At 45.2% G+C, this 25,970-nt stretch overlaps 2 protein-coding genes across 3 annotated transcripts; one reads left to right on the top strand and one right to left on the bottom strand.

The window, feature by feature from the left end:
• Positions 1 to 7,626: 7,626 nt before the first annotated feature.
• Positions 7,627 to 16,347, bottom strand: TAFA3 (TAFA chemokine like family member 3). 2 transcript variants are annotated; one of them, XM_031967313.1, is made up of 6 exons: positions 15,568 to 16,345; positions 13,551 to 13,637; positions 13,075 to 13,190; positions 12,088 to 12,237; positions 10,369 to 10,493; positions 7,627 to 8,035 (listed from the first exon to the last, which is right to left on the bottom strand). In XM_031967313.1, the coding sequence occupies exons 3-6, from the start codon at positions 13,187 to 13,189 to the stop codon at positions 8,024 to 8,026; spliced, it is 402 nt and encodes a 133-aa protein (XP_031823173.1). In that variant the 5' UTR covers position 13,190; positions 13,551 to 13,637; positions 15,568 to 16,345; the 3' UTR covers positions 7,627 to 8,023. The 2 variants fall into 2 exon arrangements, with proteins under 2 accessions (XP_031823173.1, XP_003769851.1); XM_003769803.3 differs by lacking the exon at positions 13,551 to 13,637 and having other exon boundaries at positions 15,568 to 16,347.
• Positions 16,348 to 20,067: 3,720 nt separating this feature from the next.
• On the top strand, positions 20,068 to 25,634 carry PPM1J (protein phosphatase, Mg2+/Mn2+ dependent 1J). The gene is made up of 10 exons (XM_023503478.2): positions 20,068 to 20,432; positions 21,698 to 21,812; positions 22,214 to 22,510; positions 22,896 to 23,008; positions 23,287 to 23,371; positions 23,814 to 23,932; positions 24,169 to 24,232; positions 24,365 to 24,472; positions 24,696 to 24,847; positions 25,330 to 25,634. Exons 1-10 carry the CDS (start codon positions 20,113 to 20,115, stop codon positions 25,475 to 25,477), a joined length of 1,521 nt encoding a protein of 506 aa, XP_023359246.1. The 5' UTR covers positions 20,068 to 20,112; the 3' UTR covers positions 25,478 to 25,634.
• Positions 25,635 to 25,970: the final 336 nt, after the last annotated feature.

Below are 25,970 nucleotides of genomic sequence, written 5' to 3'. Positions count from 1 at the left end.
CATTACAATCTGACCCCCTTCAGTTTCAATCGGTTTGTTGTTATTATTCCCAATTATCTCTATCTCCTTTGTTATAGTCATTATGAAGATTATCATCTCTGCGTACATCACTTTTCATGAATTCATATCTTTCCATATGTCTATTCATTATAGTCAACATTTCTTATAGTTCTATTATTAATTATATCCACTTATCACAATTTGTTTACCCAGAAGACTTCTACATTTTTTCTAATTTTTTTGCTTTTACAAAAGTACTGCTATAAATATTTGGGTTTATATAGGAACTTTCTTCCTTCACCATGTCCCACCTTTTATACCTAGCAGTGACATCTCTAGGTTAAAAGAGATAGACTTTTTAGTTAGTTTCTTAGCCTGAGAGTTGCTTTCCAAAATGGGTGGACCAATTCACAGCTTCACTAGCAGATTTTTATGCCTTTTTCCAAACACTTCAACTTTGACTAGTTCCATCTCAAATCATTTTTGCTAATTTTCTGAGTTTGGGATGAAAACTCAAATTTTTTTTGATTTGCATTTCTCTTATAGTGATTTGGATCATTTTTTCACATAGTTGTTAATAGTTTGCAATTCGCCCTTTTCGTAGTGGCTAAAAACTGGAAACTGAATGGATGTCCATCAATTGGAGAATGGCTGAATAAATTGTGGTATATGAATATTATGGAATATTACTGTTCTGTAAGAAATGACCAACAGGATGATTTCAGAAAGGCCTGGAGAGACTTACACGAACTGATGCTGAGTGAAATGAGCAGGACCAGGAGATCATTATATACTTCAACAACAATACTATATGATGACCAGTTCTGATGGACTAGGCCATCCTCAGCAACGAGATCAACCAAATCATTTCTAATGGAGCAGTAATGAACTGAACTAGCTATGCCCAGAAAAAGAACTCTGGGAGATGACTAAAAACCATTACATTGAATTCCCAATCCCTATATTTATGCACACCTGCATTTTTGATTTCCTTCACAAGCTAATTGTACAATATTTCAGAGTCTGATTCTTTTTCTACAGCAAAATAACGTTTTGGTCATGTATACTTATTGTGTATCTAATTTATATTTTAATATATTTAACATCTACTGGTCATCCTGCCATCTGGGGGAGGGGGTGGAGGGTAAGAGGTGAAAAATTGGAACAAGAGGTTTGGCAATTGTTAATGCTGTAAAGTTACCCATGTATATATCCTGTAAATAAAAGGCTATTAAATAAAAAAAAAATAGTTTGCAATTCATCTTTTAAGAACTATTCATTTATAACTTTGACCACTTATGCACTGGGATATGACTTTTGGGCTTCTATAATGGTATTAATTCCTTAAGTCTTGGATATTGGACTTTTATGAAAAATATTTGATACAAAGTTTTTCCCAATCAACAACTTCTTTTCTTATTCTAGATGTCATGATTTGTGCAAAAGCTATTCAATGCTATGTAACTGAAATTCTCTCTTTTATCTATTCTCATCACCTAGAAGTGAATGGTTAAGAATTCTCCCCTTAACCTATATGTGCCAAAATGTTTGTGGCAGCCCTGTTTGTAGTGGCTAGAAACTGGAAAATGAATGGATGCCCATCAATTGGAGAATGGTTGAATAAACTGCGGTATATGAATGTTATGGAATATTATTGTTCTGTAAGAAATGACCAGCAGGATGAATACAGAGAGACTTGGAGAGACTTACACGAACTGATGCTGAGTGAAATGAGCAGAACCAGAAGATCATTATATACCTCAATAACGATACTGTATGAGGGTGTATTCTGATGGAAGTGGATTTCTTCAACAAAGAGAAGATCTAATTCAGTTTCAATTGATCAACGATGGACAGAAGTAGCTACACCGAAAGAAAGAACACTGGGAAATGAATGTAAACTGTTTGCATTTTGGTTTTTCTTCCTGGGTTATTTTTACCTTCTGAATCCAATTCTTCCTGTGCAACAAGAGAACTGTTTGGTTCTGCACACATATATTGTATCTAGGATATACTGTGACATATTTAACATGTATAGGACTGCTTGCCATCTGGGGGAGGGGGTAAAGAGAGGGAGGGGAAAAATCGGAACAGAAGTGAGTGCAAGGGATAATGTTGTAAAAAATTATCCAGGCATGGGTTCTGTCAATAAAAAGTTATAATTATGAAAAAAAAAAAAAGAATTCTCCCCTTAGCCCTAGTTGTAAAAGGTATTCAATCTGGATTCCTTCTAACTTTTTATGGTATGGGCTTTAGTTGAAACCTTTTAAAGACCTTAGCTTTAAAAGGCCAACGTCTCCCACTGCATCCAGGGCCATCTCTAGTCCCCCTGACCTATATCTTGCCACTGAACCCAAATGTCTCTGGAGGAGAAAGTGAGGCTGGTGACTTTGCACAGCGCTTCTTCATTTAAATCCAATTCACTTGCATGTCATAGCACCACCTACCAGATATTATGGTCCTTTTTAAGAGCAAAGACAAACAATATTCATTTCACAAAAACATTTTGAGCTTATTGTAGTATATGGTATAACATATTTGTCTAAACCTTTCTGCCAAATTTTCCCACTAATTCTTGTCAGATAGGGAGTTCTTACCCAAGTGATGGATACTCTCAGAAATATGAGCAACAGATTATTGAGTTCACTTGTTTCAGAGTCTTTCTTATCTAATCTATTCCACTAATCTTTTTTTTTAAATGTCTATTCTATCAAATAGTTGGGTGATAACTGCTCTATAGTATATTATGAGGTCTGGAAGGGTTTCATTTCTACATTTTCCTTTAGATATTAGATTTCTTCCAACTCAATTCTGAAAGTTCATTATGAACCTAAAGAAATCAGAAACCAATTCCTCTTCCCTATAAGGGGAAAGGAAGATAAACCCAGTTCTTTATAGTAAGGGCTCCATAATTTCCTGACATTGACCCTCAAGAAGTGGGATGAAACTGTGTAGTCTTTGTATACAGAGAGATAGGCAAGCACACACATACAAAGAGGCAAATGCACACATGGAAACACACAATCAGGTGCACATGAGCTCACACACACATGCACAGAAAACCACATATACACAAATGCACCTATACCTATTTCTTTAAAAAAGATTTTCAATAGAAATGTATAACAGGAGTTCTTCAACTGTGATGTGATCCTTCTTATAGAATTCTCACTGTCTCAATGTCTCTCTTCTAAGTCTCTCTCCGTTTCTTGTGGTTGTTAAACAGCATTAGGGGCATTTTAAAGGATCAATGGGAATGGAGTTAGTGCAGGACCAGTCTCAATAAATCTGGAAAGATGTAGCAGAATGGCCCAGGAAATAAATTCAAATTCATCATTTAACTATATTGATTACTATGAAGGCTTCATTTACTAAGATTTAATGAGGAGGGTTTGAAGGAAATACCAGCATCTCAGTGCCCCTCTATCAGAGAAGGCTAGTCTTTAAATAAACCACTCAAAAGGCTCCTCCCACTCAACCCTGCACCTCCTCCCCCTTCTCCCATGAAGGACTATAACTCAATAGTTTCATACAGAGAATTGAAATATTCCCCAGAGTTCTGAACAACTGACAAATTCTAAATGATTTCTCCTCCCTCTCTCCCTCTTTCTTCCTAACTATATCAGTCCATCTCTCTCCATCTCCTAATTGTTTCTCATTTCTCTTCCTTTGTCTCCTGAGTTCAGTGGGCTGGGTGACTCAAGGAGAAAGCATATTCATGCTCTTCCCTGCCTGGAGCTCACTTTCTCTCAGGCCCTGGGTATATGTCCACAGACAGGACTCAGAGTACAGCTGGAGCTTTCAATCCCTTCAACCCTGGGGATTATTTGGGGCCACTAATTAGCATGTAACTCATAGACCTTAATTAAGCTGCCAGGCAGCAAATATGAATCACCCACAAGGTCCCCAGAGGATGGAACCTTCCTTTGGCCTGAAGGCTCCCTGCACAGCTGGCAGGGAACCTATGAACCTCACTGCTGGGGGGGGGGGGGGGAAGCGCTCAAGAATCCCCCACCCCTGGGAAATAAATTAAAATTCCTAAGCTGTCAGGAAAGCTGATGAAAAAATTATCGCAACTTCTTTAAGAGGGAGAAGATAGGCAGGTCCCTTCACTAGTGATTCCCAATTATTTGTTTAGCACTCTTCTAGAATCAGTTCTTTACCCAACTCCTTATCCTCACTGAGGAAGAAGAAAAATATGATAGAGGGTAGAAGGGTCTCAATAGAAGGAAGCAACCCAAGGGATGGAATTAGCAAATTTCAACAAATGGAAAGGAGCTGTTTAATAAATGTCAATGGGGTTTTGAATGAGTAGAGTGAGGTAGGATGGGAAGCAGATGGAAGCCCAGCTGGGCTAGCTAGGGCTTGGTCCTAGGCAACAACTTCCACATGTGTCATGGCTCGTGGCTCTCTGGGAGCCCCTGTCCCACTCCATAAAACTGGGAGAAAAGTAAGACCCAAGAAAGGTCAAGAGGCTGGTATTTCAACCCAGCTGAGGTTGAGGAAGGAAAGGATGGGACAGATTTTCTTCTCTTGGAGTCTATGTTGTGTCTCTCAGTTACCTTACTTCCCCCACCATCACTATATTGCCCTCAAGTTAAAAAAAAAAATTCCATTTATACCCTTGGAAAACAGGAACAATTGGGATTAGTAAAGGAACCATTGTCTATGCTATACTTCCTACTGATTACTAGGTTTGGGCATGATTTTATGATTCAATGATGAAGACTTCTAGGATACCATCCTCATTCTCTCAGTCTCATTCCATGGGTCATGATCTATTTGTCTGTGGGGAGAGTGGGCTTGGAGTTCCTGGATCAAAGATTCTTTAGGGGCAGCCAGAGTCCTTCTTGGGATCAATGGTTGGAAATAGGAAGGGAAACTTCTCTGGCTCTGGAACTCTATCCTTCATTCCTAGTCTCAGCACTAGGAGGTAAGAATCCTTCTGTTCCATCACTTGGGAGTTCTAACACAGTATCCCACTGACCATTACTTTTTGTTACCAATTTCTCAAGAGTTATTAAAAACAACAACAAGAAGAAATCTGGTGTTTAGATCCCTAATCCTCTAAGGGACAGAATGGACAGACATTGTCTTGTTGCAATGCTGGCCAGGCCCTCCAAAGATCATCTAAATCATTTCTTTGCTTCAAAGAAGAACAGGTCAGTTCCCAGGTCCTGAAGAAAGAGATGGCAAATCTTTCACCTATTTCTCCCCCTACACCCGCCTTTTGACTCCGGCATTTGCAGAGATTAAAATGAATTTAATATTTCAGAATCTGGTATTTACACTCAAATGAGAAGTTAAGATTAAATACTCAGTTACAAAAATATGAAGATAAACTGTGAAGCAGGTTAGAGTGAAGGAAGGAATTGAAGATGTTATTATCGAGTCAATTCTTCATGACTCCACTCGGGGTTATCTTGGTTACTGGATTCTTGGCTATTGGAGTATAGATGAGAAGATGAAGTTGAGACTTCCTGACTCCAGGCTCAGCATTCTATCTAGTTGCCCATAAAAAAAGTAAATTCTTGATTTAAAAAAAAAATGCTGTTATATTTAGTTGTTTTGGGACATGTCCAACACTTCTGGGGTTTCCTTAGGAAAGTTACTGGAATAGTTTGCCATTTCCAGCTCATTTTACAGATGAGGAAACTGAGGCAAGCAGGGTTTAAGTGACTTGTCTAGGATCACACACCTAGTAAGTGTCTTAAGGCTATATCTGAACTCAGCGTTTCCTGATTTCAGGGCTAGCACTCTATCTGTACTGCACCATCTAGTAACAATGCCGGACAGAGCAGTATTGAGAGTAGATAAAGAATATCAGATAGGTGTGTTTCTCTTGAGGAGCAGATAGGACCAGGGGTTGGGGGAGCCCAGGCATTCCCTGACCTGTCTGGACAACCCCTTCTTGTTGAATTCCCCTTAACTGGAGGTATTCAACTTGAGACCAGATGAACGCTTATTGGAATTGTGAAGAGGGAACTTCTACCCAGGTGGGACTTGGTTAAGATGACCTCTGAGATTCATTTTGACTTTCTACAATTCCTTGAAGACTTGTCAGCCTAGTCTGGGTCAACATTCAACCATAGAGTTCCTTTCAGCCCAATAGCCCTTTCCTCCCAAACCTGAGTCATCACCATTTTTATATCCAAAATGCATTTGGAATGATAATAGCCCAGAGGTTTTCTTCCATTTGACCATATGATCACCACCTTCTCTTCCAATATCCTCAGGGCCCCCACATCTGCTCCCTCCAAAGTCCATATCCCATCTTTGGATCCTCTTGATTCTGGCTTCTGGGACATATGTTATAAAGGGAAAAGAGCTGACTGAGTTTTAGGAAACTGATGTACTTCTAGCTCTGCTGCTAACTACTTATTCAACTTAGGGTTATCTATTTCATTTCTCTGGACCCCAGTGCCTTATCCCTTTGTAAAACAAGGGAAGATTATCTCTAAGACTCTTTCCAACTCTGTATGCCGGAAGTCTATAAGATCTGTATCAGCTTGACTAGGGAAGACAGGAGACACAAACCTCTCACTTCTATCTTCCTAAGGATCAGGGAAAGGTGGACATAACACAATAGCATACACCCAGAAATAGATGCCCTTTGAAGGTCACCTGAATGCTTTGGACCTTTCAGGGACTGAAGCTGAAAACTGCTCAATATTCTGAGGCTGTACAGTTAAATTTGGTGAGAGATTCCTGAATATTGAGGACAACAGAAGTTGAATTTGACAACAATTTCACTCTGATCTCCCCACTCCCTATGTCCTTCCTTTCCTGAGTCAGGCCATATCACATTCCTATACTTAGGAAAAGAGGTACATGATGAGCAACCCTTGTTTAAATATCCATTCCTCAATATCGTTCCAGTTAGAACCCCAACTCATAGGATGGACAGAAAATATTGGTTTTAGAGTGGTGGGAAAACTAGCTGTGTGGCCTTGGACAAATTAATTAGCCATTCTGACCCCTCTTTTTTTGTTAAAAAAAAATTGAGGAGAGGGTCTGGATTATGTGAGAGTGATACTCTTTCCTTTTGTACTTTAAAAAGTACAAAACGCTCTCATATCCATCATCTCAAAGAAGCTCACCGAATCATAAAAATAAGAATTCTCTAAAGAGATCTTAGAGATATCCAATTTAACAGATGAGTACTTTGGATCAGAGTTAAATGACTTGCCGAAGATCACACAGCTAGTAAATCGCACGGCCGAGACTCTAATCCAAGTGTTGACTCCAAACCCAGTATTCTTTCTACAAAACTCTGCTACCTCATTTGCTCTATTTATAGATGTTCTTTATTGGGTCCTTTCCTCTTTTAAGGAGACTCATAAAATCCCACTCCAAAATTCTATGGAAGCAACTGCTTTAACAGGCTATTCCATTGCACAAACTCTGCTGGGATTTTGTGGTCTGCTATCCTCCCACTTGACTCTCTCATTCAAAAGGGTTGATGCCATTACTAACTTGTGGTAAGAGAGGAATGCTTTCCTTCAAAATGTCAGCAGCTTCAGGACATTCGATTCAGTTGGGAACAATGGATGTGACTCTCCTAGCTTGTTACCATCAGCCCAAGGAAAGGGGAAGGTCTGAAAGACAGAGAATCTAATTTCCTCACCTCCACTTTTCCCCCAATAGCTTCAAAAACAATAAATAATGCTAGCACTCACTTATCCCTGACAATTTCCTATGTGCATCTGGCTCCCCAGCTAGATTGTTTGCTCCCTCAAAACAGGAATTATGTCAAAAATGTCTTCCCTTAGCACAGAGCTCTTCACAGAGGATGTTTAGAAACACTCATTTCTTGCTTATGGAAATGTCCCTGGGAGAGAGGACATTGCAGTGATGTTCAGGTCCACCAGAAGACAGCGTCTCCATTGCCTTGCGATTCTGATGAGGCAGGCCCACCTAGAGCTTCCAGTTATTCCCATCTTCTAGGACATTAGTCCTTCTCAAGTCTTCTTTGGCTCATGGTTCCATCGTTCTCCTCTGGGCCAGAATGTATTCCCAAGGGCTATCGTGTGACCTGAAAAATAGGACGAGGAGTTAGGTATGGCTATAACCAAGCCTATCTTCAGCACCTGCTATGATCTGCTCAGAGAGAAACAGCTGCCTCATCCCATCAATCACAAACTCCTCATAAGGAAAAGGCCATCCAGGCGGCTTTTGATTCTTTCCTCTGATTCATAATTTTGGCCATGCTGCTCAGAAAGGCCTGAGAAAAGGAAACCAGGAGCCCCCACTTTTTCCTGGTTTGGCAATTCCCTAAGCTACAGGAATAGTACAGAGACAATTAGTGAGCATCTCTTAAAGGCAATGGCTAACCTACGATCTATGGGGAGATTTCAGAATTTCAGTGAATTTATTTTTTAAAAATATTTTGACAACTGTGTTTAAATGTAATTGGTTTATATAATTTTTTCCCTTGAAGCAATTAGGGTTAAGTGACTTGCCCAAGGTCACATAGCTAGGAAGTATTAAGTGTCTGAGATCAGATTTGAACTCAGGTGCTCTACCCACTGCGCCACCTAGCTACCCCTATATAATCTTAAATAATTTATTTTATGCATTTAAAAACACTATCCTGAGAAGGGGTCACATGCTGCACCAGACTGCCAAAGGGGCACATGGAACAAAATAAGATTAAGTATTCCCTATTTTATAGAGATTTGTACAAATTCGATCCTATAAAGTAGTAACAAATATTTTAAGTGACATGGGATTCTTATTCTTAAAACGATACCAAGATTCTCTATCTTCTCTCTCACTTGCAAATAATTATAATCGCTGATATACATATGAATGTATATATACACATACTTATACATGCTTATATGTGTTATGATTTTATACATACATATATATACACACACACATAAATATACAATCTACACATTTATATACACACCAAAATATATAATACGATGAACAGAATCAGCTACACTCAGCGAAAGAACACTGGGAAATGAGTGTGGACCACAACATAGCATTTACACTCTTTCTATTGTTGTTTGCTTGTATTTTTATTTTTCTTCCCAGGTTATTTTTACCTTTCTAAATCTGATTTTTCTTGTGCAAAAGAGAACTGTATAAATATATACACATATATTTTATTTAACAGATACTTTAATATGTTTAACATGTATGGGACTGCCTGCCATCCAGGAGAGGGGTGAGGGAGGAGGGGAAAATTTGGAACAGAAGTGTTTGCAAGGGTCAATGTTAAAAAATTACCCATGCATATATTTTGTCAATAAAAAACTATAATAAGAATAAAAAAAGATATATACATAGACACATACAGAGCTTTGAAACCCTTTCCCAACATTTTCTCATTTGAGCTTACTACTTTGTGAAGGAGACATTTTACAGATTAAGTGATTTGTCTCTGGTCACACTGCCAGTAAGTATCCCAAACACATTAAACTCAGGTTTTTCCGAGTCCGACACGTTCCATAGTACAACAGACTGCCTCTCCCAGTAGACAAATAAGTTCTGCTTTGTAGCTAACTAAACTCTCCGGTACTGCTGCTGCAACTTAAGCCCCCTTTCCTGTGTTTCAGGCTCTTTGGAGATGGAGAAGAGCTGACTGGCATCCTCCTTATAATAACCCTTCAGACTCTGATGGCAGCTTCCCCTCCTTCCCCCGCTTCCCCTGTCTTTTCACAATCATTTTTGGATTTAGGCATCAGAGGGGGCAGGGTTGGGAAGCAGCCTAGCTCTGGAATAGATAGATGGAGCCTCACTAGCCTGTATAAATGGTGATGAGAGAATGATGCGACTGATTAAGCAAGGCACACATGGAATTGCTAATAAGTTTGATAAAATTTTAATTACCCCTTGTTCTGTGGGGCAGGCAGCAAACCATGAAAATAATAATCGTGTTGGGTTCTACCACGGCAGAGCTGTCAACCTAGAAGGAAGTGGGTAGGAGGGTATAAAGACAGCTGGGCGAGGAGCCCTGGACCAAGGGTGGATAGGCAGGGAGGCTACACCCCAGGAGTTCTGGGGAAAAGGAGGTTGTCTCTGCTATTATCCCATATCATTTCATCAGTTATTGACTTATAGATTGACTTCTCTCTATTTTAATGAGGCAGAAGGGTAGGTTTCTAAAATTTCTCTCTAACCCTGTGACAGAAGAAGCAGGAACCTGCCAGGATCACCCAGCATTTTATATGGAGAGACAAGATCAAAATTCAGATCCTGATTAGTTCTCAGAAATCAAATCAGATCTGCACCTGCACAGATTCATGGTTTGGACCTCCACTATTGGCCTGCCTCCTCAGAATATAACCAGGAACTTTCCTTTTCTTTCTTCTTTGAATAGTGAGAGTGAATGAGAGATCCATTCCCAGGTACCTTAGTGGTTTTGACTTTGTTCCCACTGCTACAGCTCCATCCAGAGAGGTCTGGGAGCACCTTACACTCCTCCTCAGGCAGACAGGGCTGCATCTGACACCACCACTTCTGCAGGACAATGGAGGCTGTGGGAATGGAAAGTGGTGAGGGGTCAGCATGGGCTCTGGTGCACATATGTGGGTGAAAAGTACCAGAGACTAGGTCCATCCTCCTGCTGCTGGAGGAGACAATGAGGGAGGTCTTCTTCACACAACCCCCTGGGACAGAAGCGACTTTCTTGAAGTAGGAAGGAGGGAACCAGAGCCCGAAGGCCCTCGACCACTGCCATCCTTTATAGCCGGGAGGGCTGAGGTAAGAAGGGACACCTCCCAGACTGAAGCCTCAGAATGCTCCCACAGTGACTTCCAGTCCAGGTAATCCCTTCAGCTCTGCAAGGATAACCCAGACCAATCAAGGGCAGGAAAACAGGAGCAATCTATCATAAAGTTCAACCTCATCACCAATGTAAAGGCAGCTCTTCCACATAGCCCTTTCCTGTGGCAGTAGAACTGTGTTTCTGCTTCTGTACGTGAGCAAATGTTTGAGGAGATGGAAGGTATGCTGAGATTAATAAATTCATGAATAAACAAGAGTGTTAATGGATAAGGGAATGGTCAGGGAGCAAGTACTAAGTGTCTGCCATGTGCCAGGCACTGCTAGGGCCTAGAAATGCAAAGACATAAATGGAATAGTCCCTCCCCTAGATGTATAAGTGTGCCAGAGTTAGTGTGTGAGAAAGTATATATTGGAGTGTTCATGTGCTGGGGCGGGGGGAGGGATAAGAGAAGAAAAAGGCAATAAGGAATGGAGAGAGAAGAGAGAAAAGAAAGAGGGGGGAGAAAAAAAAGGATAGAGGAAAGGAAGAAGGCAAGAAGGAAGGGAAGAGAGATACTGAGAAAGAAAGGGAGAGGTCTGTGGATGTATTTGGGCATGATTATGTGTATGTGGAGGGAGAGAGATAGAGGCAGAGTTGTTTGTGTGTATGTGTGTATTTGAGAGAGAGACACACACAGAGACAGAGAACGTGAGTGAGAAAGACAGAAAGTCAAAGAGAGAGAGAGAGGTGGGGGGTGTAGGTGTGTGGGTAGATGTGTGTGTGAGAGAGAAAGAGAGAGAGAGAGAATAGAGAGAGAGAGAGGAGAGAGAGAGAAAAAGAAAGAGAGATCTATATGTCTAAGGAAGTGAGGGTATAAATAGCTCAATTGTTTTAGTCATGTCCAACTTTCTCTGCCCTCACTTGGAATGATGTGCTATTTCCTTCTCCAGCTCATATTTTTCTAAATAAGGAAATTGAGGCAAACAGGATTACATGACTTGCCCAGGATCACATAGCTTCTAAGTGTCTGAGGTCAAATTTAAGACTTGGGGTTAAAGAAGGTAAAAATGTGAAGGGATAAGTGTGTAAGAAAGACTCATCTCATCTGGAAAAAAAGAATAATAATGCCTTTCATGCTATGTGCATAGAAAAATTATTATTTTTATTGTTAGTATCATCACCATTGTCAGGTACCATTACAACAGTAATCGCTCAAATGAGCAATGGATTCAGTGGCTGGAAAGAGAACTTCCTCTCATTTCCTAAAGCCAGAAATGATATTTGAATTTTTAGTTTTTTCCACTGGTCTTATGCATTCTTGCTACTTTCCCCTCCTTGCTCTGACCATGTCCCCAGCCACTCACCGTCCACACAGGATGGTTTTGCCCTAGTGGTTCCTGCTACTTGGCCCGGAAAGCAGGAGCATTTGACTGTCTGGGATCGCTCCTCAATTCGGTTTCGGTTGCAGCATCGATGGGCAGCTATGACTTCACAGGTGCCAGGTTCCACGTGTACTGGAAGAAGAAATGTCAGCAGGGTTGCTGTCCTTCCTCACTTATCCAATGCTCCAGGGACATAGTGGACATCCCCTGACACTTAGCTCCCACCCTCAGGGCAGAGAATATTTTTTAAAAATTATTTCCATTAAGAGACAAGTAGAAATCCTCCTGGGCATTTTCAGAACACTCCCCTACTCTTCTGAAGGAGTACTTAGCCCAAGAATGAGACAGAGACCACAATGACCACACCTTTCAAAAGAGCCCTCCCTACCCACTCAGGCCAAAGAGAATGAGCCTCCAGCCGCTCCCCATCTTGCCTTCACAGTGTGGGGGTTTAGAGAGGACTAGGGGACTTACAAATGAGTCAGGAGGATTATCCGATTACATAGGCTTTCACTATTCCAGAAGGAAAACCACAGAATTAGGACAGGGGTCCAGACTTAACCCTTGAATCCCCACTCTCCTATATAAAGCTTCTTTTCTGGTTCCTCTCCAGGGTGGGACTACTGTGTGGAGCAATTGGCCATCTTCCCAGTGCTATATGGAATGACCTGAACTTGTTTCTTTCTTTCTTTCTTTTTTAAGCATAAGGACAGAAAGCAGCACCAAATGAAATAAGCCAATGAAACTTTTACCCACTAAGCCTAGCATCTGTTCAGAATGGATGGTCCTAATTCTCTAGTCTTTCTCCAATCCCTTGAGGCAGGGTCCAAAGTCCTATTAGTCAAATTATGATGTCAAACAGAACACACCTCTCCTCATCTCTGCTCCAAATCCCTTCAAAAGTCCCATGTCTTCCAAAAGCCCACTCCTCATCCTCCCTTCTCAGAAAAAAATCAAAAAACCAAAAACCTGCGTGAGTCCGAGGATGTGATGAAGCGAATGCCAGCCTTGCCCAGAGTGTGGCCAAGCAGAGCACCAAAAGACAGACCCCTGTGCTCCAGCTCCGAAAGTCCCTCTCACTCATTCTGAAGAAAAATCAAGATAAGACATATGAGGATGGAAAGGGCTAAAATTCCAATACCTCCATGCTCTTGCTCCTCTTTCTATCCCAACCAGGATTAGGTTCTCAAACATACCAGTGAAGCAAGGTGGAAACGAAGGGAACCCTATAGAGCCCACAGAATAGGAGGATGGTACCAAAACCAGAAGAGACCAAGAAGGGAAATGAGCATCTTAGAATAAGGGATGAAGTTGAAACCCACCAAAAAAAAAAAAAAAAAAAAAAAAAAAAAAAAAAAAAAAAGATGGAGTCAGTATGCTTCCTTCCTTCCTTCTACCAAGTCTTGGCTGCCTTTCTTTAATTTGGCACATTTCCCCCGACTCACCTCTTACTGGGTTCCCAGCTGTTACTTGTAAATGTACTGGACTCAAACTTATTCCACCTGGGTGAGTGGGAGAAAACATTGGGGTCTCTGGAGAGGGAGAGAAAGAAAGGAAGGAAGAGGGAGGGAGAGAAAGAGAGGAAGAGGGAGAGAAAGAGAGGAAGGGGGAGAGAGGGAGGGAGGGAGAGAGGGAGGGGAAAAGAAGGAGGAGAGGGAGAGAGAGAAGGAGGGGGTAAAGAGAGAAGGGGGAGGGAGGGAAAGAGAGGGAAAGGGGGAAAGGAGGGAAAGAGAGGGAAAGGGGGAAAGGAGGGAAGAGGAAGGGAGGGAGAGAGAGAGATAGAGCAAAATGTTAAAGAGCAAAGAGAGAAGGTGAGGATACTTGTGGGGTGGTAGGGTGCTAAAGTTCATCAGGCAAATCCCTCAGATGCCAGATCCCTGAGCAAAATTTCTAGAGTCCTAAATCATTCTTGCTCTTTTCCTTTATCTTGAGAGGGTATGTGTTTCCTCTTTCCTCAAAGATCTCAGGTCAAAAGATTGATCCTTATCTGAAGGCATCTTCCCACCCCTCAGCTTTTTATCCCATCTACACAAAATTCCCTGTGTATGTATCCCAGCCCTTGTAGAGTCTTTGGTCACTTTCCTTTCTCCTGGAAAGATAAATTGAGTTAATTCCACTTCTGCTGTCCTCATATCCCTATATTCTAGAGGACTACATCACACAAGGGTCTCTGATTCCCAGAAAAGAGAACCCCAAATAGTTACTCTTTCTTTCAGGGAGGAAAGGAGAGAGAGAAGAGAAGAGAAGAGAAGAGAAGAGAAGAGAAGAGAAGAGAAGAGAAGAGAAGAGAAGAGACGAGAGAGAGAGACACGAGAGACAGGGAGAGAGAGACACGAGAGACAGGGAGAGAGAGAGACAGAGAGAGACAGAGACACAAGAGGAGAGACAGACGGACAGACAGACACAAGAGAGGAGGGAGGGAGAGAGAGAGAGAGACAGAGAGAGACAGAGACAAGGGGGAGGGAGAGAGGGAGAGAGAGAGAGACAGACAGACAGAGACAAAGAGACAAGGGGGGAGGGAGAGAGAGAGACAGAGAGATGACAGAGAGAATACAGTAAGAATTAAAGAATAAAGATGATACTCAGGACTACAAAGTTGGGGGAGGGACCCTGGTGTTTTTGTTCCCAGGTCTCCAAGAGTAGGGGATGGAGTCAGTGACCTTGCCATAGCTGATAACACTTCACTTTATACCTAGTTGGAAGAATATAAGATGTTTTGAAGGGAGGGAAAAGAAAGGGAGCTGGGAGGTGGAAAATTCTTCTTGTGTGTCCATTTTACCCTGGGTTAACGTCCACACAGTTTGGGAGGTAGGTGGAGCTCTGAGGATCAGAAAGATCATTCAGCTAGATCTGGTCACCTCTTCCCCCTGCCTATAAATAATACCATTTTGATTATCTTCGATACCTCTGGATTTTGCTGGCCCATTCCCCCAACTCGCACAATCTACAGGAATGCTCCCCCCCTCCCCCCAGCTCCAAGGGGTCCTAAACCGTGCGTACATTAAGGAAAGGATGCTGGAAGGAAACAGATTGGTATCCTCAATGGAGGCCTTTTGTAAGTCTTCCTCCGCCATTCACTCCCTCTTTCATTAACAATTAGAGAAAGTAGGTTCTCCTTGGTGGGATGGGGGGAAGGGGAAGTGGTCTGCTTCCGCTTCGACATCGAAGAATTTGGGGTCTACTTCTGCCTCAGTTTCTCCTTCTGTCTCGGAGGGGTGATGATCACGGTACCAAATCACCCCTCAGACTCTGGAAGAGACCAGACCCTCCTGTCCTCTCTCTCGGTTCCACAGACCATTGCTAGCAGTGCCCTACCTTACAGAAGAAATTCTGGATACGGGGCCATCGGATACCTTCCTAGCCTACGGGACTGGACTCCCACTTTCCCCTCCCCCTCGTCCTCCCAGCCCCTCTCCAAACCCTCCCGGACCGCAACACCTGGAGCTTCCTCGAGCCTCGTACCTGCGGCCGCTTCTGCCCGCCGAACCAGAGGTCTCCCCGCTCCTACGCTCGAGGACCCGGGACCCGAGAGCCTGTGGCCGGGGCCGGGCCGTTGCCGCCCTGCAGTGCCCGCACTGCCCGGCTTGGTTCCGCCGGGAACCGTCCGGATGCTCCGGGTCTCCGTCACCAGACGCTGCGCTCTCGGGGCAGCGGGGCTCCAGCCAAGCCGTTTCCGAGGGTGCCGCTCCCGGGCCCGGCCCGGCCCAGCCCAGCGCTGCGGAGCTCGGCTCAGCTCCTCTCGCTCTGGTTCTCCAGCCCCGAAAGGCTAAAAAGCGCGCAGCCGCTGCGCCTCTGTCCGCCGCGGGCCGCCTCCGCGCCCGGAGCCCTGCACCGCCGCCTGCTACTCCTCCTCCTGGGACGAGAACGCAGCGCGCGCCGCCGAGCCCCGCTAAGCCGCCGGAGCCCCAGCCGGGACAGCGGGGACAGCGGGACCAGCGTCGGTGAGGGGGCGGCCGGCGGGAACCGGGTAGCAGCGGCCTCTGGCGGCCACCCCGGGAAGGAGGAGAGTGGGGACCACCTCGCCCCCCATCCTCCGCGCGTCCCCAGCCCCTCGCCTCTGGCTCCTGTATCCGGGAGATAACCTTTATGTCCCAGCTGGATGAACTCACACTGACAAATTTGGAGGAAAGATACTCCCGGCTCCAAGTCCCAAGGTCCCTTCCAACTCCGAAATGACACCATTCTTTAGTCCATTCCCTGACGTACCCTCGGAGCGCCGGAGAGAAGGGCGTTGACAGAACTGGGACAGAACTGGGTAGGCAGGTAGACAGTCACCCAAGGTGCAACATGGGGGCGGGTGTGCAAAGAGGGACCTAAGTGGTACTTTTAATAGACCTGTATTTTTAATGCAGTCTCCCAGGACTTAGGAACACAGCTATGAAAGATTTCTTTTCCAAGTTCCTGAAACAAAAGAAATTTCTCTTCCAAGAAATAAAACTGTATTCATATTTTCAAGAAGACTAGAAAGAGGAGGGAATAAAAAAAAATCAATCTATTAAAAAACCCACTCTGTCTATGACTTGGCCCCAAGCCAGGATATCAGGAATAGAGTGAATGAGTCTGGCTTTGGATTCCCCGCCCAGAGACACACACAAAAAAGGACCCCCCACCACCAGCTCCCCTTCTCTTCCCTCCAGCCCACAGTCAACAGCCAAAGTCAGAACTAACTAGTACAAAGCAACCAAGACCGTACTCTGGGGCATTTATATGCCCTCACTTTCTCACCCCCTGCCTGGACTTTTTCCAGCCTTTCTCTAGGGTCCCAAGACCATTGAACCCCTAGATTCTGGTCTGCCTTTAGTCAAAAACCACTTCGGGATAGTGAAGATGCTGGTTTTCTTCAGGCAAGCCTCAGCTGATCATACCACCCTGTTTCCCTCCACACCCACAACTGTTTTTGACCGCAAGCGAAAAGCTTCCTAATTGTGGGAGGAAACCCAACTGATTAGCAAGTTTTTTGGCTTCTAGGAGCTATATTTCTCCTTCTGTCATAGTGCTCTTCCTAAAGTGCAGATCTGACCATGTCGTTTCCCTACTCAATAAATCCTTAATGGCTCCCTATTACCTCTAGGATCAAATAAAAACTCTCTCTGACATTGAAAGCTCTTAACAACCCAGCTCTTCCTACCACGCCACTCTTCTCATGCATTAGCCTCCATCCAGCAACAGTCTTGGCTCACTTGATGCTCTCACTCCATTTCCTTACTCTATGCCCTACTGCCCCTACTCCAAAGTAGTCAGCCTGGATTCTCTTCCTCTTAGAATGACTAATTTTCCTTTAAAATTCAGTCCAAGTTTCTTTTCCAAAAAGATACTTTCGTGATTGCCTTAACTAGCGTACTGTCTTGTCAAATAGGTCATAGCAATGGATTGAGTGCTGGGCTTGACATCAGGAAAACTCATCTTCCTAAATTCAAATCTGCCTCCCACACTTACTACCTGTGTGACCCTGAGCAATTTACTTAACCCTATTTGCCTCAGTTTCCTCATCTATAAAATGAGCTGGAAAAAGAAATGACAAATCAGTCCAATATCTTTGCCAAAAATAGTCCCAAATAGAGTCATGAAGGATTTGGGCATGACTGAACAATAAAAGTAAGTAGAGTGCTAGAACTGGAGTCAGGATGTTGTGAATTCAAATCTAGACTCAGACTTTTACTAGATCTATGACCTTGGACAAGTCATTTAAGCTCCATTTCAGTTTCTCCCTCTATAAAACAACACCTACCTCCCAGAGTTGTTGTGAGAATCAAAAGAGATGATAAATGAAAAGTGTTTACCACTTTGCACACAGTAAGGGCCATGCAAATGTTCATTATTATGATTACTTAGCAATGTAAGTGTTAGCTCCTCATGAAAGTAAGTCCCTTGAGGGTATGGATTGTTTCAGTTTTGTCTTTGTGTCCCCAACACCCAACAAAGTTTCCGGCACTTAGTAGGTCAATAAATGCTTGTTGATTGAGTGATCCTATATAGAGAGCTAGAAGGGAACTTTGGCAATCTCAGAGGAAATTAAATGACTACCATAAGGTTACTTTGGCCTTTATATCAAAAGAGGAAGTTGAACACAGATCTTCAGACTCCATGGTCAGTGCTCTCTCTATGTTGCACTGGCTTCTCTTTTTCTTCCTTCTTTCTACATTAATGGCAAAATGGTCATTTAAAGCAGCATCCTGAAACCTAACTATCAGAGGTGACTGGCTTAAGAAAGTTTGGTTAATAGTGGAGAAATTAGATCTCATCCATTGTAGTCCCCAAGAGATAAATATTGTAATTGATTTGGGAGCAATGAGTTTGGATGATTCACAGAATCAAAGAATCTCAGAGTTAAAAAGTAAGTCGACTTACTGGCATCACCTTCTTCAGACATGCATTGAACTAGGTGGTCTCTTAAAGAGCTAAAGTCTAGAATTCTGCAAGAATTTGGGGAGCGAAGATGAAGGGATCAGGGTGAGGAGAGATTTTGATTATAAATGAAATGACTAACCATTTTCTTCAATTAAGGCTACAAGGTCCTGATTATCTATCTATATTTATATATAATTATACAGATATAGATACATAGACACACACACATATTTATATCCTTTGTGTTGGGTGAGGAATGTAAAGCATACAGAAGGGCTACACAAGATAGCAGAGAGATGCCCCAGAAACACTGAATAATAACAACTAGGTATTTCTGGAAAATTGACATATAGTGACATTCTTATCTATGCCTTCAGGTCAATTCAACAGACATTTATTAAGATCTTTTTTTTTGGGGGGGGCATCATGATTTAGTGTTTAATGGGTGCTGGGCTTAGAAAGTCCAGGCTTTGACGCTTCCTATTTGAATGACTCCGAATAAACCTTTCTGTGTCTCAAGCAGCTTGTGATCCCTATTGATGGAGGAAGTTCTCCAAACTGATGAAATCACAGCTCCTTTCCATAAGTTATTATACTTTATCCTAACTCTATTTTAGTATTTCTCTTTTCTGAATTTCTGTAGGGCAACCCAATTTTCTGTCCTTTTCCCCCAACTAAAGATGGTTAGCTTGGCCTGTGTCTCCCTCCAGTGGTAGTTACATGACAGGCTCAGTGCCCCACTGAACTTTGTCAGTTATCATCTAAATCACTTTTCCTCTTAAAAAAATAAAAACAAACAAAAAAACCAAACTTAGGCCCCTCAGATCTCTAATACTGGGGACATAGACTGGGGGGAGACTAGGGCAACCAAAAGGAAAGGAGGTAGCTAGGCTTAGAAGGGGAGGGAAGGAGAAAAAAAGACAGTGATAATAAAGCCTTTGCCACAGGAGATGGTCTACATGGGAAAATGATCCATAGGGAAATTACATGTACAGATTAATTCCCTAATTCAAGTTAGTTTGCCCATATTCAGCCATTACCTTGCCCTTCTCCCCTATCCTCCCCCACCGCACATAGAGGTGTTGTCACACCAAGTCACCAGGCAGCCTCACACCCAGAGGTTGCAGACACTTAATTCCTCAGGGCAGCCACCTAGTTAAGGCACTGAGGTAATCTGGTCCAGCTGTGTTCCTTCAGGAAGGTCCCCCTGCAAGGCTAGTATGCAGGTGAGGTTTATTCTCAGAGAGCTCCACTAAAAAACCACTTGGGTCTTCCTTGGTTCATTGGTTTCCAGCTCCTCAGAAAAGGACTTCTAATTTATGAAGTCTGGTCTAGTACACGGGAGACCTGGAGACCCAACACACTTCCCTACAGATAGGGAGTCCATTTCCTTCCCAGGTCAGTGAAGGGAAACTGAGGCAAAGGAAGAAGCGAGGAAAGAGGCAAGGGAAACGGGGCTAGGTGATGCTGGCCAAGTTCAGCAGCTCTGCAGCTGGCCTGGGAGAAGTGGGAGCCAGTGATGGAGAGTTAAGCACAGCTTAGAGATCACCCCGTTCCGGGATCTGAAGGGCTGGAGTCAGCACCTCCCTCCCAGAACCCTCAGGGGTGGGGCGTTCTTAGGGCAGGGCCAAGTCTGGGGGCGAAGCCAAGAGTAGCAGCATGCTAAACAGAGTGCGCTCCGCCGTGGCGCACCTGGTCAGCTCCGGGGGTCCACCGGGGTCTGGGTCCAAAGACCTCCCTGCTACAGCGTCGCCCGTCCCCACTGCTCCCCCAACGGCACCCCGAAGCCCTCCGGCGGGGGCCGAAAGCGGAAGCAGAGCATCGGGGGGCGCTGTGGAGAGTCGGGGCAGTTTCTCACGACCGACCTTCTTGCAGCTGAGCCCGGGGGGGCTAAGACGGGCGGAAGATCACGCTGGCCGGGTCGTGCAGAGCCCCCCGGATACGAGCCGCCGCCTGCCCTGGAGAACTGGCTATGCCGAGTGAGCCCCCCGCTCTGAGCCCATTCCAAAATGGCATCTTAGGGGCCCGGACCCCGAGATCTTCCCTCTTCCCCTCCCCCAGATTTGCCCCTGAAATCCCGAGATTCACTCTCCTTCCCTGCCCCTGCCCCTCGGACCCCTGTCTCTTTTGGGGATGCCCCGCACCAGAAATCTCAAGGCTGGTGTCCCCAAAATCTCACCACTCCGGGACCCCTTTCACGCCCTTCACTCTTTTCTGGGATTCCCACCCCACATCCCGGAGCGGGGAGGCAGAGGGCGAGGCTGGAAAACCTGTGCTATAAGTTGCTCACTTCTCGGCTCGGCAGTTAATAGATAGAGGAGTGCCGTAGAGAAAAAGAAAGGGAGGGGGGATCTGTTAAGACGGGAGCTGAACTGGAACCAGGGAGCACCCCCTGCGCTGACTCCTGGCCTCAGGACCAGCCATTCCCCTCCCCCTCCACACCAGAAATAGCCTGGGACTCGAAGCTTCGGCCTTGCTCCCTTGGGGAGGGGGGAGGTAGCGAGAGGTGTCGGGGCAGGTGGGGGCCGGGGAGGAGCTAGATAATAGCTCGCCTGAGCCAAGGCTAGCTCTGCAGCTCGAGAGTTAGAATCCGGGCGGGTTCCCACCCGGGGATGCATTTTTAATGTCTCTGCAGAGAAAGCCAAAGCTGGAAGTGGGATGGGATTGATGGAGGGAAGTGGGGGTAGTGACATAATGGTCCCCACCCCCACTCTCACTCCCGGCATGATCTTTCCGGGGTCGAAGGGGCTGTCTCCCCTCTAATTCCTCTTTTTCTGATTGAGTTGGTGCACTTCCCCATTTTGCAAAGGACCAGAATGCGTTCCCTGTCCCATTTTAGAATCTGTAGCCCAAAGAGGGCTGGGTTTTCCTCATGGAGGATATAGAAGGCAGGACCCGAGGAAGTAAAATCTCCCCTCCTTTCCTCTTCTCTCCTCCACCCCCATTATAGTGTTTTCTTAAAATTAGAGTAATCCTAACTCACTTCTAACTTCTCCCTTGTCAAGACGAGGTGTGAGGGGAGTAGTGAAGGGAACTTCTGTCAGATGGGAAAGTAGAACCCCCCAAACTAAAGCTCGGTGTATAGTTCCCTTCCATCCAATCCTTGTGCCTGTCTCTGGCCCGGATCCCAGGCCAGCTCTGACCTTTCAACACTTGGCTAGGAAGCTGCCGATGATGGGGGAGGGGGACTATTCTGGGTCTCTGGCTGGGTGTCCAACCTGATGTGGTCAATCTGGCCTGGCAGGGTCATTAACGCAGGCAAGAGTCGGCATAATGAGGACCAGGCATGCTGTGAGGTGGTTTATGTTGAAGGCAGACAGGCCAGAATGGGTGGGCCAGGGAAATCCATCACGGACCAGGTGAGTTCCTCACGCTCCTGACCTCCTGAAATATGAAATCATTATGGAAACCCTGGGTCCCAACCTTAATTAGCCAGCTGCTCAGCTTTGACTGTCTCATCTTCAGCTTTGGATATTTGGATTTAAAAAAAAATTCCTATTGTTGGCCTTGAGCTCCCTTTAAGAAAATTTGTCAATCCCAGTTTATAACACAACCAGTGCCCCAACCCTTGCTAATTACTAGTTTACTACAAGTTTGACCTTTGGTCGGGATTCTATCTGACCTCACATTTCTGACCCTTAACCTCTGCTCCCATCAAACTGACATTGATGTTTTTCTCTGATCCTGTTCTTCCTTGACCTGGCTTGGTCCCCTCCCAGTTTTTCCTACCCATCTCATCCTCTCCATCGTTTCTCTTCAGGGCCAACAGGGTCTCTGCTTCCACTACTGGGGCCTGTTCGACGGCCATGCAGGGGCTGGGGCCGCAGAGATGGCCTCCAGACTTCTTCATCGATATATCCGGGAACAGCTTCGGGGCCTGGTGGAGATTCTGCAGGACCCTGCTCCCCCACCTCTGTGCCTTCCATCTGATACCAAGGCTTCTGTCTCCTCGGAGTCCTCGTGTCCCAGTGGGTCCCAGTCCTGCTGGCCATTGCAGAAAGAGGTGACCCACGAGAGCCTGGTAGTGGGAGCCATTGAGAACGCCTTCCAGTTCATGGTAAGAGGCAAGAGAGTATCAGGGTGGGGAGGGAGACACTTTAGCTCCCAGGAGAGAGTCATTGTGGATATTAATGGAAGGTACCCCTGTGCCACAAAGGGAGAGGTTCAAAGAATCTGAGCTCAACCTTAAAAAGATTTTGGAAAGGGAAATTAAAAGATTTTCCTTCCTTTCTCCCAGTTCTGTGGATTCCATTCATTTCTGACACTTCTTCCTAAGCAGACCCTCCCTCCCAGCCCCCTTTTGTCTCTATCACACCAACAATTTAGTCAGCATAACTGGGGCACGGGCAGATTTGGGTCACAGTTTCTCCCCGGGGTTGGGATGAGCCTCTTTACTGCCAATTCTTTACCTTCCCACTTCTCCCACCTTTCCCTGATGGTAGGATGAGCACATGGCACGAGAGCAGAGGGGTCAGCACGCAGTCGGTGGTTGCTGTGCCCTGGTTGTGGTCTACCTCCTAGGGAAGATGTATGTGGCCAATGCTGGAGACAGCAGGTATGGGCAAGAAGAATGGAGCCGGACCTGGTTTTGAGGGTTAAAGGTCACAGTGGCTGCTAGAACAAAGAAACTACAGGCATAAAGAAGGCTGGGAGATAGGAGAGGTCAGATAACAAGGGGATGGCATTTAGGGACAAAAGAATTGCGGGGAATTCACTGGGAGAAGGTCTGGGCAGGTCTGGCTTGGGGCAATAAATCTGGGGAGGTCTGGTCAGAGCCTCTTCAGCTTTGGTTTGGTCTTGAAGCTGCTTCTACATTGCCTTCCTTCATCCTAGGGCTATCATTATTCGAAATGGGGACATCATTCCAATGTCTCGGGAGTTTACCCCTGAGACAGAAAGACAAAGACTGCAACTCCTTGTAAGTAAGACCCAACCCTCCCTTTTTCCCTGCACCTCTCCTGGACTTCAGTTTCTCCAGGGCTACCATGCCTTTTATTTCATATACAGACTTTGCCTCAGTTTTTCCCGCTGTAATGAGTAGCTCTCCTCTGGCTGGGGAAAGTCTAAGATGAGAGGATTATCTGATGGGGCATTTCAATTTCATATTCTGCATTCATAGTTGAGGAAAGGGATTAAGGTAAAATGTAAAAGGAGGGAAGAAAATGTACTGGATGGGAAGGGGGATATTTTAGTCACTGTGAAGGAATCACTCTTCTGTGTCCTGAGAACCAAACTTATCTTGCACTGATAAATGATGTGCAAGAGTAGGGGGTGATGTGACATAACCCGGGGCCCCTCGTGATCCCCCAATTCCTTTGGATGCGATTTGCTCCTCACCAAACCCTGCCACAATCCATCAGGGTTTCCTGAAGCCAGAACTACTGGGCAGTGAGTTCACCCACCTCCAGTTCCCCCGGAGAGTTCAGCCAAAAGAGCTGGGTCAACGAGTGCTGTATCGAGACCAGAGCATGACTGGCTGGTAATGCTGCCTTTCGGCTAGTTATTATTGCTTGGTCCCCTCATCGCCCCATCACTGGGAGGCCCTTCCCATGGGTAAGCCAGGAGGCTCACTGCTTTAGGCAGAGGCTGGGTATTGGTTGTAAGGACAGAGACTCCTTTTCCAGGGAAGCTGAGTGAGAATCAGGGTGGCCTCTTCTTAGGGGGATGAAGTAGTTTGATATCTGGGTAATACTTTCCCTGCTTCCCCCTCCCCAGGGCCTATAAAAAGATTGAACTGGAAGATCTCAGGTTTCCCCTGATTTGTGGAGAAGGCAAAAAGGTAAAGCCTCTGAGGGAAGTACATATGTGGTAGATAAGGAACGGAGAGAGGGAAGGAAAGGGAGAATCATAGTGTCAACAAATGGTCTTTTAAGCTGTGAGGAAGAATTTAAATAGTGCTCATTCCTTTCAGGCTCGGGTAATGGCCACCATCGGAGTAACCCGAGGCTTGGGTGACCATAATCTAAAAGTGTGCAGTTCTACGCTGCCTGTCAAACCCTTCCTCTCCTGTTTCCCTGAGGTGAGCTGTAATAATCCTGTTATACACCCCACCCTTGGACCTCCTGACTTTTTAAAGCCCGTATCACTCCTCTTCACTGTATGTTCAAATTTTATCAAGGTTTACACATACTAAGGTTTACTCCTTAGCCCTTTGTCCTGACCTTCAGACATTCCCACCTTTCAGCTCCAGTGAATATCTGACCCATCTACCTACTTACTCACCCCTTCCTAAACCTCTCCAGGTACAGGTATATGACCTGACCCAGTATGAGCACTGCCCTGATGACGTGTTAATCCTGGGAACAGATGGATTATGGGATGTCAACAGTGATAAAGATGTGGCTGTCACTGTGGACAAAGTTCTGTCCAGCTACGAGCCTAACGATCCCAGCAGGTGAGATTGGATGGAAAGGTCACAGAACAGTCAAATTCTACATATCCTCATGCATGCTACTTGCCCGTGTTTCTCAAGCACTGGACTGGGCACCAAAAGGTCCAGATGTCTAGGTGATCTACAGTAAGACACCTAGCTTGTTCTACATTTAGTCTCTTCACTTGTAAAATGGGGATAATACAAAATCTCAGCTTAGTATTGTTTCTGAGATCTTAAACAAGCATTTGACTTGCTTAATTTGGGTTTCCTCGTCCCCATCTAGCCATAAAATGGCTAGATTACAATCTCCAAGGTCTTTGAGGCTCTCAGTTATGAGTCTATAAATAATACCAACTTTAAATACGGCAGTTGTGAGATAGTAAACGGGAAAGTCCTTTAGAAGCTGAAAGAAAGATGATACAATTGTAAGGGGCCATCATCATTCTGACCATTACTTTTATTATCACACGGAGGTAACCTGAGTACATGTATGTTCCTGGCAGGTACACTGCACTGGCCCAAGCCCTGGTCTTGGGGGCCAGGGGCATCTCCAGGGAGCAGGGCTGGCGGCTCCCCAATAACAAAATGGGCTCTGTTGATGATATTTCTGTCTTCGTCATCCCATTAGGGGGGCCTGGCAGCTATACTTAAGGGGCCCAGGCCCCTCCTCCCTCAGCCTCTTCAGAATCCGGCTCCAGCCCAGCCCAGCCCTTGCAGCTGGGGCCATAATACTGTTCGGGAGGACTTTCACTGGGCGGGGATTGTCTGCTGCTTCTATCTTACCCTGGGATGTGTGTAAATAAATCAAACGGATCCAAAAACTGCGTGCGTCTCTACTTTGGGGAAAAGCTGAGATCAGGAGGGGATTGGGCTTCCGAAGAGGGAAGGCGATCCAGAGAAGTGACCCAGCAGGCCCGCTGCCTGCCTCCCTCTCTCCTTCCCTCTCCAGTCCCTAGCCTTTCCAAGCTCCTCCTCGCCCCAGGTGGAGACCCAGGAGTGCAGGCGGAGCTGGGCGCGGGAGGGCAGCCCCGGCCGCTTCCGGACTCTTCCCCGCCCAGAGCTTCTCCCAACTTTCCCGTGGCCACTCCAAAGCTGTGCCCTGGGGCACCCCCTAATCCTGGGTCCGGGCACCTATCCCCCTGCC

Source organism: Sarcophilus harrisii, chromosome 4 (genome assembly GCF_902635505.1).
Source record: "Sarcophilus harrisii chromosome 4, mSarHar1.11, whole genome shotgun sequence".
NCBI lineage: Eukaryota > Metazoa > Chordata > Mammalia > Dasyuromorphia > Dasyuridae > Sarcophilus > Sarcophilus harrisii.
The sequence above is the reverse complement of the archived record's forward strand: the minus strand, read 5'-3'. Positions and strand labels throughout refer to the sequence as shown.

Excerpts from the sequence above, each read along its gene's own strand:
- PPM1J (XM_023503478.2), top strand. The coding sequence starts at position 20,113 with ATGCTAAACAGAGTGCGCTCCGCCGTGGCGCACCTGGTCAGCTCCGGG. Across the intron at positions 22,511-22,895 it reads AGAACGCCTTCCAGTTCATG|GATGAGCACATGGCACGAGA; the intron begins GTAAGAGGCAAG and ends CCCTGATGGTAG. Across the intron at positions 24,848-25,329 it reads GAGCCTAACGATCCCAGCAG|GTACACTGCACTGGCCCAAG; the intron begins GTGAGATTGGAT and ends TGTTCCTGGCAG.
- TAFA3 (XM_003769803.3), bottom strand. The coding sequence starts at position 13,189 with ATGAGTGAGAGGGACTTTCGGAGCTGGAGCACAGGGGTCTGTCTTTTG. Across the intron at positions 12,238-13,074 it reads ACATCCTCGGACTCACGCAG|TACACGTGGAACCTGGCACC; the intron begins GTTTTTGGTTTT and ends TTCTTCTTCCAG. Across the intron at positions 10,494-12,087 it reads AAAACCATCCTGTGTGGACG|CCTCCATTGTCCTGCAGAAG; the intron begins GTGAGTGGCTGG and ends CCATTCCCACAG.